The 14,584-nt window shown below is 33.6% G+C and overlaps 2 protein-coding genes across 4 annotated transcripts; both read right to left on the bottom strand.

Annotated features, from left to right (window-relative positions):
- Window positions 1-3,445: 3,445 nt before the first annotated feature.
- Window positions 3,446-9,049, bottom strand: LOC111709997 (28S ribosomal protein S15, mitochondrial). The gene is made up of 8 exons (XM_023483984.1): window positions 8,983-9,049; window positions 7,912-8,087; window positions 7,397-7,595; window positions 6,127-6,300; window positions 5,335-5,423; window positions 4,566-4,636; window positions 4,202-4,325; window positions 3,446-3,922 (listed from the first exon to the last, which is right to left on the bottom strand). The coding sequence occupies exons 1-8, from the start codon at window positions 9,038-9,040 to the stop codon at window positions 3,791-3,793; spliced, it is 1,023 nt and encodes a 340-aa protein (XP_023339752.1). The 5' UTR covers window positions 9,041-9,049; the 3' UTR covers window positions 3,446-3,790.
- On the bottom strand, window positions 9,045-13,578 carry LOC111710000 (thymidine kinase, cytosolic). 3 transcript variants are annotated; one of them, XM_023483992.1, is made up of 8 exons: window positions 13,429-13,578; window positions 13,279-13,325; window positions 12,990-13,074; window positions 12,073-12,159; window positions 11,671-11,768; window positions 10,490-10,559; window positions 10,185-10,247; window positions 9,045-9,594 (listed from the first exon to the last, which is right to left on the bottom strand). In XM_023483992.1, the coding sequence occupies exons 1-8, from the start codon at window positions 13,537-13,539 to the stop codon at window positions 9,481-9,483; spliced, it is 675 nt and encodes a 224-aa protein (XP_023339760.1). In that variant the 5' UTR covers window positions 13,540-13,578; the 3' UTR covers window positions 9,045-9,480. The 3 variants fall into 3 exon arrangements, with proteins under 3 accessions (XP_023339760.1, XP_023339761.1, XP_023339762.1); XM_023483993.1 differs by having other exon boundaries at window positions 10,490-10,562; window positions 11,674-11,768; XM_023483994.1 differs by lacking the exon at window positions 9,045-9,594 and adding an exon at window positions 9,851-10,070.
- Window positions 13,579-14,584: the final 1,006 nt, after the last annotated feature.

Genomic DNA, 14,584 nt, shown 5'->3' with positions numbered 1-14,584 from the left:
AGGGGGTCAGACTACTCGTCGAGGATTTACGGGTCAACGTGACGGAGGATCTTCTGAACGGAGATCCAGGCCACGCCATTGGTTCCTAGATAGATTCACATTAATATTATTGTAATTATTAGCAGAAAACTCATCGTTCAATGAAATAGAGTCGACGCTCCTTGCCTTTCTCAAACAGACAAAATGGTCTGTTTTGCCCTAAGAAGGAGACTTGCCCAGGGGGACTGCTTAAAACAGATCTGTTGCTAAATCTCTTTAATTGAATAATGGATGAAAATCATAAAAGTAAAATTAATAAAGTATATAACAGCAAATGCGTGCTCAGATGCCGAATTTAAAGAATTTGAGCCGCGGCTTAAATTTAAGCCACGGCTCAAATATGGTTGGTTCGGTTCCACTTAAAATCATATTCATTATTTCAAGATTTAAGCCGGCGCTGAATTGAAACCAGTTTTTGGGGGATTTAAGACGCGGCTCAAATTCATTAAATTCGGAAACGGGATCCAGATCCCAACAGTGAGAAGTAGCAAACAAATGGGACCAATTCAATATGGCAAATATTTGGTTTTATTAAACCTTTCATGACACTAATATTAATATTGAAACAAACATTTTTATTAAATTTTCATTGTTTTGCTGGGATCCTTATTTTCCAAAAGAATTAATTATTCCAGATTTGATATTATAGAAATTAAGAACATGTTTAAGCCAAAAATAAAAGTCATATCCCATGAATTGCAAAGAAAAAACTTAAATTGTGACTTGCAAAAAAAAAGAAGATATACACATAAGAAGAAATTGAGAAATGTGTTGAACTAAAAATAAGATAAAAAAGAGGCACAAAATAAAAAAGGACCACACAAAAGAAAAAAATACGGTCCGGTAAAAAAGAGAAAATTAAAGCTCTCGAAAGAAGAAGTTTTCATAAAATTCTATTTTTACAGAAACCTCGATAAATATTAAAAATAATATCAATCGATTCATACTTTTTTGAATTTGGGAAAATAAATGATTTTTTGAGGAAAATAAATAATTTTTGTGTGTAAAATTAATAAAAAAGACTGAAAAATGTTGCCTTTTGATGTTCAATTTTTTATGTTTTCCTCCCCCCCCCCTCTCAAATAATCAAAAATCCCCCCCACACTCAACCCCCCAGGGAAGGGTGTGATTCTTAAAATGTACACCCCTGATCTGTTTAATAAAATACATCAATATTTAACCTGTAAAGAGACAGATCCAGGTGAGGTTCTTCCAGATTTATTTTCTTCAAACATAGTGCTCGCTGAGCGAGCGAGACTAGCGGTGCTAGGCGTGCGTAATGAGCCTGCCGGCGAGCCAAGCCGGGCAGAACTAAAAATATAAATATTTTTTTAATTAACAGTTTTTATTAATAAAAATGTTTTCTAAATATTGTTCGATCTTTTTTACAAAAAGATAGGACACTCCCCGTCCCCTCCCCCAAAAATTGACTAAAATATTAATTTTAAACAATGTTATGTGTACTTTAAAGTATCCAAGAAGGGGGGGGGGGAAGCTCTTTTTTCGAATTTAAAAAAAGAAATTTTAAAATTTTTTATTAATTCAAATTTGGGAGAATTGGTAATGACAAAAAATGGAAAAATAGAAATTTAGTCTTTTTTTTACAAATTGAAAATGTATTATTTTTTATTTACCTTAGAGATTTATGAAGAGCTGAGCTCATTTTTCCAAGAGGGGTTGAGAATACAGAGGCAAGAGAGGTAACCCTTGATAAGAGAGTTTTAGTTACTACGGGATAAACATAGATACTGAGTATTGTATAAATAGAGGAAACCTATATATGACAGTTCAGGTTATTGAGAGGTGACTCAAGACAAGAGTTTAACTCATAGAGGCAACCAGGTTATTGAGAGGTGACTCAAGACAAGAGTTTAACTTATAGAGGCAACCAACATTGGAATTTTAGTTAGGAAGAGGTAAGCCTAGATTTAAGGAATTTATTTTAAGAGAGTTAATACTATGAGAGTATTAGTAAGAGAGGTAAACCGAGAGTTGTTTTCTAAAACGATCGTTAAACGACCGTTTTTTTTTCGTTTTTATGTCGTTTTCAAAAACGATCGTTTCGTTATCGGAAAAAAAACAATCGTTTTTAAAAACGACTCAGTAGTTTTGAAATTTTAGAAAACGAATAACGATTTTTTAAACGATAGTGCTATAAAAACGTTTTTGAAAAAAAATGTCATTGATAAATATGTTAACGATCGTTAACGAAACGACGAACTTTAAAAAACGAACGTTTTCTTCAAAAACAATCGTTTTGGGAGAAAAAAATTACATGCAGAGATAGACAGTGAGATAGATACTAGATAGATAATAAAAGACAGATAGTCTTTCTTAGTTGTTCTTATCATTTAGACCAAGGGAACAGATGGTGACCGAGTTAGACAGAGTTAAACAGACAGACAGAATAGATGGATATATAGATAGATGGAAAAATAGATAGATGGAAAGATAGATAGATAGATGAATACTGACAGAAAGATAGAAAGATACCTGGGTAGTTTCTTTTTCTTAGTTTCTGGTTGTTCTATATTATCTAGATCAAGAGAACAGATGGAAACACTGTCTGGATCCTTCCCTCCCCCTGGGATACGTCGCTTCCGCTTCCGCTAAAATAAATAGGCTTGGTCCAAGGGCGTACTAGAGCAAAAAAATGTTGTGCCCCTCTTGGCAACAGTGTGCCCCCCCCCTTAAAAAACCCTGTTTTGAAATAATATTGATACCTTTTTTTAACCATTTAAACTATTCGATCATATACAGTACACACTTCCATATTACAAGTGATAATAAATTATTCATGTAATTTTCTTTAGTGGTTTCATAAGACAATCCCTCTTAATACTGTGGTGTAAGCTTCACGGGGTGAAAGATAGATGAGAGATGGAAACGTTTCTTAAAAATATCTATATTTTCCTAGGATCGATACATATTGTATTATAAATAATGATATCAAGTATATATTTACACTGAAGGCAATATTGATTAAACATTTTTTAATGAAACTTTTTTAGTTAAGAGCAAAAGTGGGATTTTATAGTAGTTTTTACTTAACGATTTAATTATACTTAAATGGAATACATGTGCCCTCAAAGGGCACGCGTAGGGGGTACCCGGCGCCCCCCCCCTCGTACACCCCAGGTTGGGTCAATACAGGATTTCTCCCTCCAATCCCTTTCTAAGAGCAGATTTATATTTTTTTTAGTAAAAAGTATTTATTAGGTAAAAAAGTCCGATTCTTTAACCCAAGGCAAAGTTTATAAGAATTCATTTCGGAGGCGAAAAAAAACTATATACCCCTCCGATATTTACCAAAGCAAAGTTTCTAAGACTCCGTGTCGGAGGCTGCATGAAACTATCTCTCTCCTCCTCGAAACCGCTCTCATTTAGAATATCTTCATTCATGTTCTTTCTGAAATTTTTTTTTCAATTATTTTGTCGCTCCAATTGACTTCGGAAAAAACTAGGTAAAGAAAACAAGAGAAGGAATATGACGCTTAATTCAAATTATATCTTATCGGTTGGGAAAACAAGAGAAGGAATATGACGCTTAATTCAAATTATATCTTATCGGTTGGGAAAAAGGCAGTATACAATTCAGTAGCGTTGAGATAGATTAGGAAAATACAGAGTTTTAAGAGTTAAGGGAAACGATGCAAATAGTTCAGCATTAATGAAAAGGAAAGTTTTAGAGACGTTTAGAGAAGGAAAAAGTTTAGAAAAACGCTGAGTTTATTTGAGGAAAATGTCAATTTTAATTGAGGAAAACGTTCTGCTCCTTGACGGTCTCCTCCTGGTAGACAAGGTAGGTCTGGGGATGGTTCTCCTCCACCAGGTTTCTGTTCTCTATCTCAACAGCTCGTCGTAAACATTCATCCACATCCTCCTAGATCAATCAAGAAATCAGACCAATCAATCAATTACTCTTTCAGTCAGGAAATAACCAATTTTCTTTAGTGATCACAAAAAAAAATTAACAACTAGCCAACAAATCATCCGACTAGCCAACCAATCATCCGACTAGCCAACCAATCAGCCAACCAGCTAACCAACAATCCAACCAACCATCCAACCAACCAACCAATCAACCAACCAACCATCCAACCAACCAGCTAACCAATCAACAAACCAACCAGCCAACCAACCAGCTAACTAACCAACGAACCTGGAAAACTGAAGGTTCTAGACCTAAATCCTTCTCCTCTGCCATAATATGTTTAAGTTTATCAGCTTTATCCCGCAGAAACTTGGGCTGATCTTCCATTAATTTTCTCTTATATTTATCCAATCTTCAGTTTAACATTATAAATAAAAACTTTAAATCATTGGATAAAATGGGGCGAGGCCGAACTATTGTTTTTTTTTTTATATTAACGTATTGATCAAGAAACATCTTTTATTTATTCTTAATCAAGGACCTCATTTGTATTCTTAGTACTAAAAGAGAAAATAAGTATCCCGATCCCTCTGCACTCCTGAGACTATGAACCTCAGGTTAGGAACAATATATTTTATGATTTATAATGTTCCTGTGTTGTTTAAGCTCATCACACCATAAATCCGTTAGTCTCTCAATACTGCTCTTACGTCCAACAGCAAACTGAACAATATTTCCTTTTCAAGCTAATTTTGTTTCAATAATTTACTTCCACAGATGGTCTATTAATTGCTTCAAATTCTCCCAAAAATATAGATATTTATGTAAACTACTCAATTATTCTCTTTCGGAAAAGGGAAGTAATGTTTTTCAAGAAACCTAAGTATATCTAAAGAATAAGTCATTAACGTTAATTTCTTGCTGCTTTTACGTTTATTTAATGCATTAGACTTTTTAATAATTCTCAATATTTCTGCGGGTAACTTAATATCCCCTTAGAACAATTTAAATTACACATTCTGCAAGACGAAAAAAAGATTAACAGCTACTTTTTCAAAGGGACAGTAAAGGAAAAATTAAAGGGGGTATAGGCTGAAAGCTAATCACTTTAGCTCTTGATCGCGACCCATGAAAGTTTTATCTGATGTTTCATGGTCTGTTTAAACCTAATATTTCTATACGAAATTGTATATATATGCATTTTCGTACAAGTTTGAAACAGCTTTATATCAACTCTCGAGTTAGGAACTTCAGATAGGCGTCTCAAGGGGCTCGATGAAAAGCTAAAGTGATTAGCTTTCAGCCTATACCCCCTTTAATTTTTCCTTTACTGTCCCTTTAAGATTCAAATTAAAATAAAATCTTATTTAATCCTCAGCAAAGAAATTGTTTCATTGCATAATTAACTTGTTTAAACTTACAGCATCATAATGAGGAACTGGTTTATAAAATAGATTTAGTTTCTCCAGCAGCCATTCAAACTTACGGTAGTCTTGCTCACGGAGTATTTCTAGTAGAAATATACACTTCAAACATAGCCAGGAGGGATTTATGTTTTGAGGATCTGTAAGCGTAATTTCAAGTAACCTTCCACTCTACACAGCAATGCTCGATTTAAACCAGTACCCGTAATCTGATCAAAAATGTAAAAAGAATCTTGTTTTCTAACTAGAAAAGTGTCTATTTCTGTGAATTTTTCCGTTGTTTCAAATAAGCAAGAAATGCAGAGAAACCTCAAATGAAAATAAAACAGTTTAATTACACAAAAACATGCATATCTAATTCACACTTGATCAGACAAAGCTTTTAAGAGTACCGTTGTAAATCGGGCATTGCCATCTTTGCATGGAGGGTCACTTGAAATTACGCTTACAGTCTCTTCTATGTTGAGGAGAGGGGTTGAAGGGCAATATAAGGAATTGCCCATCAAGAAAACATAATCAAATTCGTAGCGCCAAAGTATGATTAGCGGCATAAACAGAGAATACACGTTAAATCAGTTGGTTTAATTTATAAAATTCCATGACTGGCCGCTAGGTTTATGCTTTCTCAATGACATACCCAAGCTCATATATTTGATGGAGGGTAAAAAAGTTTTTAAGTTATTAAAACTAAAAGACATGAAGAAAAATACAAAGAAAATTGCAGTACAAGTTTCAAAGTTAATTCCGAATTTCTTTTATTAACTGAGAATATGTTAGTGTATATGTTTCCTAATAGTCTACGGCGCAACGCAATACAAGCAGTCATATTGTGCTTGAGAGGTTGATTCTTGTAAGGATATCTTTCGACCAGATCTCTGTGGTAATTTCTAATCTTGACGGTAAGGGTCGCAATCTTGACCTCCAGGGAACTGTCGTCCAGGGGGTGCTGACGGACCGTCGTTACTATACCATATAAAGTAGTTAGCTTACAAAGTCAAGCTGTGCTTAGGATCTATTTAATTTTGATGCGGACCCGCACCTGAATCCAGGTCATTAACATTTCTTGATTTACAGATTTTTTACCAGAAAAAGAATTTTTAAATTATTTTTCTTTCTTATTTTCGTTATTTTTATGCAAAACTTGTGAACCATTCAGAGATAAGGACATTTTTGGTAATCTCTCTTTTTTTACAGTTCAGACTTGGCTTTTGAGAGCAAAAGATTTTTGTTTGCAGTTTTTGATTGATATTTTGCCCCTTGGATCCCGATCCAGGTAGCCAAAAATTTGCCGATCCGGCTTCAATATCATCTAGTTAGCACACAATATCAAGAAAGGAAAATACATTAACATGTAGTTAGAATACAATATCAAGCATTTTGTATACACTATAAAGTATTTACTATAAATGGCAAGTACAGTCAATATACAAAATAAAGTAAACAGTATACAATATCAAATATTTTCTGTACTATATCATGAAGCTAGTGTACAAGCGACAGCATGGCTCAAATTTGGTCGTGTGCTGAGATCTTTACCTAATAAAGCAATACCTAACTGGACATAAAAACGGGTTTCTTAATACTTAACCAGAGTTCGTAAACTTATTGGAATTGTAATCTTCATTAAGACATTTTAAAACCTTGGTAGAGATCGGGCTGAAAAACCTGGATGTGGGCAAGACTTGAAAATCAAACCTACAATAAGGAGCCTTAAGCCATCCCTACTAATATGATTTGATTTGAATTGATTTAATACAACATCAAAATTATTATAATATCATTTATTAGACAATATAAAGTACTGAGCATAAAAATATAGCATTTATTTATCTTAAAATAGATAAATAAATAATAAATTAGCATCCAATAACAATCATTTATTAGACAATATCAAGTACTGAGCATAAAAATGTAGCATTTATTTATCTTAAAATAGATAAATAAATAATAAATTACTTAATAAAAATATAGCACTTATTTATCTTAAAATAGATAAATAAATAATAAATTACTTACATCATATATATATTGTTTAAATAGTGAAATGTAAAGAATTTACCTAGATCTCTTTTTAGTTTTTGCATTGAATCTCGTCTCCGTCTATATTCAAGACTTAAAATTTTCTGAACAACAGCGTCAGCCTCGGCCAGGGCCTTACAGCCCTCCAGCTCCAGCGGAGGCTGGGTCTGGTCAACCTCGCCAAAATGTTCTAAACCTCCGATATCACCGGATAATTCTGGATTGCAAGTCTCAACTCTCTAAAATTTACTTTTTTAAAATATAACTATAATTGATTTAAATTATATAGTATAAAAATAAAAAAATAAAAAAATAAAATGAGATTCACTTTTCGGTGAAGAAATAAACATTTTTCTTACAATTTTACTTGTTTACAGTGACATATTGAGAAAATATAATGAGAGAAAACAAATTTTTCTCTCATTATATTTGCAAACCTTATTGGTAACGATTTGTTATTGACATTTTAACCTTTTGTCTTATGTTATTCAATATTTCCGTTTAAAGTTTTTTCTCGTTGCTTTTCTTCTCTTATTTTGTAAATATGCTTCTCACCACTGGTCTCTTCCACTGGACGAGGATGGGATGAACTTTATCCGAGACTCCGGGGATAGTTTTATCTGCTCGTGTGTTAACTTTACCCAGGAGAATACCAGTCTTATCTGCAGGTTTCACCAAGCGGTCGCAGAGTCGTCGAGATCTAAATCTTACTTGTATCCGTCCTACTGATCCTAGAATAAAAAATACGATCCGTCTTTGATTCAGATTCTCTGGTTCGATCCCGTGAGAAAAAAAATTGGGATTCATCTTGTAAAATATGACAGTGGTTCAGAAAAAAAAACACGCACTTAACTGACAGCTTACAAAGCTATATATTTTAGGAAATATTTATGAATTATTAAACTTTTTGACAAAACTTTGATAGAAAAATTTAAATTTATCAAAACACTTGCTTTTAGAATAAAACACTTGTGTATGGGATTTAAGATAAAGATTATATAAATAAGTATAAACATTAAACATGTCAGCTAGCAGTTAACCAAAACCTTGAATTGCTTGAGACAGTGGTATCAGTAAAGTCAGGTTAATTTTACAATTTTACTAGAAAAGAAAGGGTAAAACAACGTTTTACATTGACAATTCAAAGAAGTTTGGTTAAGAGGGGGAGAAACCTTAAGATAGTTATACGAAAATTATCTTTTACAGTTATCAAAATTAATTAGTTTAGATTTAGTTAAAAATTTGAACCGCGAATGCTTAAAAAAGTTAATATTCAAGAAATCATTGTAAATAATGAAAGATAACTTTATAATAGAGCTCTACCCATGAGTGTCGACAAAAAAATTTAGCCCATTCGGTACAGCCGTTTGGTAAGCCAGGGAGAACATATATATGAATGGCTTGCTTTATTATATAGATGTATATATATTTTAGCTATAGCTGGCCAAAGGGCTGGGACCAAATTGGCGGACATTTTTTGTTGGAAAAACCCATGGGTGGGGGTGACAAAGGATAAAAAATATTTTTAACATTCCACGGACAACGCCGGGAACTTAGCTGTTCATGCATAACTCAAGGCTAAAGAGTGCATCGCTAAATGAGAAGAACAAATGTATCAATACTTACCATTGTTGATAAGGAAAGAAGACGCAGCAGTGCGTCCGACTAAATGTAAAAGAGACATTCTGTCTGAAACAGGTACAGTTCAGATTCAGGTACAAGTTGTACAGTAGTGCAATTTGCAGTGTACATTAGTCTATAAGCGTATTCTTTCCATTGTAAAAGATCGGTCAAAAAACATTTATAATTTTTAATTTCAATAAAATTAAGGGTCCAAAAATAAACAATTCAACATTTTTTTAATTTTCAAAAGGTTCTTTCCAGGGTTTTAATCAGCAAATTGATCAAAAATTAATCATTTGCGAAAATTTGTTGTCTTCAGAAATAGTTATAAACATTGCTAATCTAATAATTGCATATTACTATAGATCTATGTTATTTATACTAAGTCAAAGCACTGAGTAATACTTATATCAGTCGGAACCGAGTCCGTTCGAATAAAATTACTGAACTGCTTGTAGCGTCTGAACCAAATATCTAAACTGCACAAAACTGTATACAACTCTATGCAGCATAAGGACCAAGTTTCTCCGCACCCGGACTGAAGAGCATTTTCTTGGGAGGAGAACATTCATTCACTTCTTGGGTCTTCAAGTATTCACGGGGACTAGTAGCAACCTACAACATATACAAGGGGACTAGTAGCAACCTACAACATATACAAGGGGACTAGTAGCAACCTACAACAACAATCAAGTTCAAGTATACAAGGGGACTAGTAGCAACCTACACCAACAATCAAGTTCAAGTATACAAGGGGACTAGTAGCAAACTACAACAACAATCAAGTTTAAGTATTCAAGGGGACTAGTAGCAACCTAAAACAACAATAAAGTTCAAGTATACAAGAGGACTAGTAGCAACCTACAACATCAATAAAGTTCAAGTATACAAGGGGACTAGTAGCAACCTACAACATCAATCAAGTTCAAGTATACAAGGGGACTAGTAGCAACCTACAACATCAATCAAGTTCAAGTATACAAGAGGAATAATAGCAACCTACAACAACAATCAAGTTCAAGTATACAAGGGGACTAGTAGCAACCTACAACAACAATCAAGTTCAAGTATACAAGGGGACTAGTAGCAACCTACAACAACAATCATGTTCAAGTATTCAAGACATAAAAACGTCTGCTTCAAGACGATGGAAAAGTTTGAAGCTAGAGTATATTTACAACCCTGTAATAACTACAAATACAGACCTGAACAGGAGAAAGATAGCACTTCCTACACACCGCCATATACTTATCAGCCCCACCTATCACCTAACATAAACATAAACTTTTTTTGAAACAGAAAAATTATAATACTTTAATTGTCCTATTTGTGATCCTTCATTAAAAAGAAAAGAAAAAAGGGGCATGCTCTATTAACAAAGGTACCTTTCAAATCAAATTTCAGAAAGAGAAGGGTACAGTTGTGAATCAGACATATGGGGACACATGAAATTACGTTAAAAATCCCTTTAACTAAAAATCATATTCTCTTAAAAAGTATAAAAATGTACCTCTAATGATTCCTCTTGTGAAGTACGTTTAGTAAAAGCTGCATCTCCGAAACAGTTCATACAAACAGCACTGTTCAGAAAACCAGTCCAGTCAAATATATATACTATATTTAGCACGTACCATATTACATTGGATTATCTCTAATTTTCAATTGCATCAATACTTACTGTTCTGGTTTATTTAAAGGGACTGGAGCTGCTCTGATTTATAAAAGGGACTGTTCTGGTTTATTTTAAGGGACTACAGCTGCTCTGATTTATAAAAGGGACTGTTTTGGTTTATTTAAAGGGACTGGAGCTGCTCCTATTTACAAAATGAACTGTTCTTGTTTATTTAAAGGTACTAGAGCTGCTCTGATTTACAAAATGAACTGTTCAGGTTTATTTAAAGGGACTGGAGCTGCTCTGATTTACAAAATGAACTGTTCTGGTATATTTAAAGGGACTGGAGCTGCTCTGATTTACAAAATGAACTGTCCTGGTTTATTTAAAGGGACTGGAGCTGCTCTGACTTACAAAATGAACTGTTCTGGTTTATTTAAAGGTACTGGAGCTGCTCTGATTTATAAAAGGGACTGTTCTGGTTTATTTAAAGGGACTGGAGCTGCTCTGATTTATAAAAGGGAGTGTTCTGGTCAATTTAAAGGGACTGGAGCTGCTTTGATTTATAAAAGGGACTGTTCTGGTCAATTTAAAGGGACTGGAGCTGCTCTGATTTATAACGGGACTGTACTGATTTATTTAAAGGGACTGGAGCTGCTTTGATTTAAAAGGGTATTCACTGCTTTATTTAAAGGTACTGGAGCTGCTTTGATTTATAAGGGTATTCTCTGGTTTATTTAAAGGTACTGGAGCTGCTCTGATTTATAAAAGGGACTGTTCTGTTTTATTTAAAGGGAATGAAGCTGCTCTGATTTATAAAAGGGACTGTTCTGGTTTATTTAAAGGTACTGAAGCTGCTTTGATTTATAGAAGGGACTGTTCTGGATTATTTAGCTCTGATTTATAAAAGGGACTGTTCTGGTTTATTTAAAGGTACTGAAGCTGCTTTGATTTATAGAAGGGACTGTTCTGGATTATTTATAGGGACTGAAGCTGCTCTGATTTATAAAAGGGACTGTTCTGGTTTATTTATAGGGACTGAAGTTGCTTTGATTTATAAAAAGGACTGTTTTGGTTTCCTAAGTTTAGTAACACCCTCTGCTAGTGGGATAAGATCCATAATGTTTGAGAAAGGTTTACGTTGAAAGGTTCCGTCCAATGCTGCGACCAATACAATCTAGAAAGTATTGAAATTATTGGAAATTGTTTTCATGAAAAGAACAAAAGAGTTGGTGCAGCCTAAAAAATCAGGACTTATCATTGAGAAGATAAATTTCAAATGAGTAAAAAAGGATCAAAAAACAAATCCAGGTTTAAAGGAGAGAACTTAATAACAAAACATGTTTGACGACATTTCACTTTAATGAAAAAAGCAGAATGCATAAAAATAAAATTTCCTAGTTCACCAAGGTTCTGGGTAAACTATATAATGTTTAGAAGGGTGCCAGATTAAGATAAAAAATAAAAGAATAAAAAATTACCTTTCCCATATTAGCCATCTCCTCTACCCAGGATATGTCGGGGAAGAACTGACCCTCGTCGATACCTATGACGTCGTAGGCCGTTGCCTAGATTATAATAATATCACATTCATCAACCAAGCTTTTTATAACATTTTACATTAAAAAGAATGAAATCTGGTTTTCCCCGACTTGGCACCACCCTCGTGATAGCTTTTTCTCAAGGAAATAATTTAGTTAAAACGTTCAAACAAGTTTATTGAGCAATTTAGTCTTTCAATATTTAAATTTTGTACACAATGGGTATCTTTAAAATTGTTGTACTTAATAACATACTTTTGTTTTGTTTTATTTTCTTTGGATATGCTTGCTTCGAAAGGAAAGCGGGAAAGGAAAGAGCAAAAGGAAATCAAAAAAGGAAAGAGGAAAATGAAGGAGAAAGTGAGGGAAAGGAAAGAGGAAAGTAAAGAGCAAAAGAAAGAGCAAAAGGAAAGAGGGAAATAAAAGAGGAAACGAAAAGAGGAAACTTCAAGAGGACAATGAAAGATAAAAAGAAAAGAGGAAAAGGAAAGAGGAAAAGTAAGAAGGAAAAGAAAGAAGAGAAAGGAAAGATGAAACGGAAAGAGGAAAAGGAAGAAGGGACAGAAAGAAGGGAAAGGAAAGAGGAAACGGAAAGAGGAAAAGGAGAGACGAAAAGGAAAGAGGTAAAGGAAGGAGAGAGGGAAAGGAAAGAGGAAATTGAAAAAGGGGAAGAAAGAGGAAAAGGAAAAGAAAGAGGAAAAAAGAAGAAAAGGAAAGAGGAAAATAAAAGTGGGAAAGGAATAAAGGAATGGAGTGAGAGAAAGAAAAAGGAAAAATATAAGTGGGAAAAACAGGGAAAGAATAGCGGGAAACCAGGGAACAGAAAGAGGGAAATGGAAAGAGGAAAAGGAGATCACCTTAGCAGTCAAAGGTTTAAGTGTAGTTGCTGCTACGGCAGGCAGTGTTTGTCTATCATGGGTAGAAATACCATTTTCGTCATATCTAGTCAAAACTTTGTAGTTGGATTTTAGTTACGATTGATTAATTTGGTTGATTTAATTGGTTTTATTGGTTTTATTGTTTTGATTGGTTTGATTGGTTTGATTGGTTTGATTGGTTTGATTGGTTTGATTGTTTCGATTGCTTCTTTATTCACATTTGTTGATCTTTCTTAAAACACAATAATTTTTTAAAAATGTCACCAACCTCACATCCTTGGCATATTTGATAATCAGCACTTCGTACTTTGCAACCTAAATGCAATTCCTTACAAAAAAAAATAATTCTACCTTCTGATAGAAATCTTGAACTGAACATTATTACTCGGCAGTTCTTGATAGAAATCCCTAACCCTACCTGATATCTCTTCAGCCTCCTAATTAGTTCAGTTGATTTCCCAGAGAACATTGGCCCCAGGATAAGCTGAACCTTCCCGACACCACTGCTAGTCTCTTGGAAGCTGGGCATTTTCAAACAGAAGAGTTTCTGAAAATTTAAGTTCCGAATTATACTACTGTGTTGTATAACATTAACAAGTAATAAACCCTGAGGGTCTTAATATTGTCAAGGAACTAGCGGGGGTTTGGAAGTTTGTAGACTACAAATATCTTATCATCAATTGAAATAAAAGATTAGTTAATGCATTGTAATATGAGTAAAGATTAGCACATCAAAAGTAAGTACATTGACAATGTTAAATGTGAAATGTCTGAATTATAACAAGATTCTTAAGTTTCAGACGTTGACTCTTTTATTATCTAATTTTTTTAAGTATTTGGTGCTTTATACATTTTAATACTCGATGCAAATTATGCATATATTTTGCATTGAACATATAATTGATATATTGATATGATAACAAAAGGTTAATTGCGCATGCAAAATAGAACATATTGTAACGATCTCTTACCAACTTTTCTTTTAAATATCACATTAATACAAAAAAAATGATCACTCAATCAGTACTTCTCAAAGTTTAACTAACCTTTAATAACAAAACAAGTAAAATTATCGAAACTCTAAAATAAGTAAAATAGCGTAATTCTCAGCTGTTCCGTATTCTCTAAAAGCGCAAGCGGTTTGAACTTCAATAGTCGGTGTTTAAAAGCTGAAGGTTTGTACTGGCACGACCGATGTTTTACTCTGAAATGGCTCGCTTGCTCGTTCTTTATCAAAATGTTTTTAAAACTTCTGACAATTTATAAAAGTTTCTACGGAGCAATAGTAGTCTAGCTACTAGCCAGGGGGAGGGGTAGATTATTTTCAGGGGCGGACCACGCAATCAAGATTTTTTTAGGGGAGGGGTGAATTTAGTTGTATAAGGGTTACATTGAGGATTCCTTAATAAAGTCGTCATGTTGAATTTTGGTAAAATAAAAAATTACGAGACAAAACAATATTAATATTTTTCCTGAAGCTGTTAAATAGATAAAGTTTATTGCTAAATATATGTATCTGTTCTTACAGAACGAGTTTACAATTACAAATTGATAATTATTACAGTGTATAAACA

The sequence above is a fragment of the Eurytemora carolleeae genome, unplaced genomic scaffold (genome assembly GCF_000591075.1).
Source record: "Eurytemora carolleeae unplaced genomic scaffold, Eaff_2.0 scaffold798, whole genome shotgun sequence".
Lineage (NCBI taxonomy): Eukaryota > Metazoa > Arthropoda > Copepoda > Calanoida > Temoridae > Eurytemora > Eurytemora carolleeae.
The sequence above is the reverse complement of the archived record's forward strand: the minus strand, read 5'-3'. Positions and strand labels throughout refer to the sequence as shown.

What these genes read in the sequence shown, in the direction of transcription:
- LOC111709997 (XM_023483984.1), bottom strand. Translation starts at nt 9,040, where the DNA reads ATGTCTCTTTTACATTTAGTCGGACGCACTGCTGCGTCTTCTTTCCTT. An exon ending in CAGTTCCTCATTATGATGCT is followed by an intron (nt 4,637 to 5,334) that starts GTAAGTTTAAAC and finishes AATATTGTTCAG; the next exon opens with TTTGCTGTTGGACGTAAGAG. An exon ending in TAGAACCTTCAGTTTTCCAG is followed by an intron (nt 3,923 to 4,201) that starts GTTCGTTGGTTA and finishes TGATTGATCTAG; the next exon opens with GAGGATGTGGATGAATGTTT.
- LOC111710000 (XM_023483992.1), bottom strand. Translation starts at nt 13,539, where the DNA reads ATGCCCAGCTTCCAAGAGACTAGCAGTGGTGTCGGGAAGGTTCAGCTT. An exon ending in AAATATGCCAAGGATGTGAG is followed by an intron (nt 13,075 to 13,278) that starts GTTGGTGACATT and finishes AGTTTTGACTAG; the next exon opens with ATATGACGAAAATGGTATTT. An exon ending in GCTATCTTTCTCCTGTTCAG is followed by an intron (nt 9,595 to 10,184) that starts GTCTGTATTTGT and finishes TATATGTTGTAG; the next exon opens with GTTGCTACTAGTCCCCGTGA.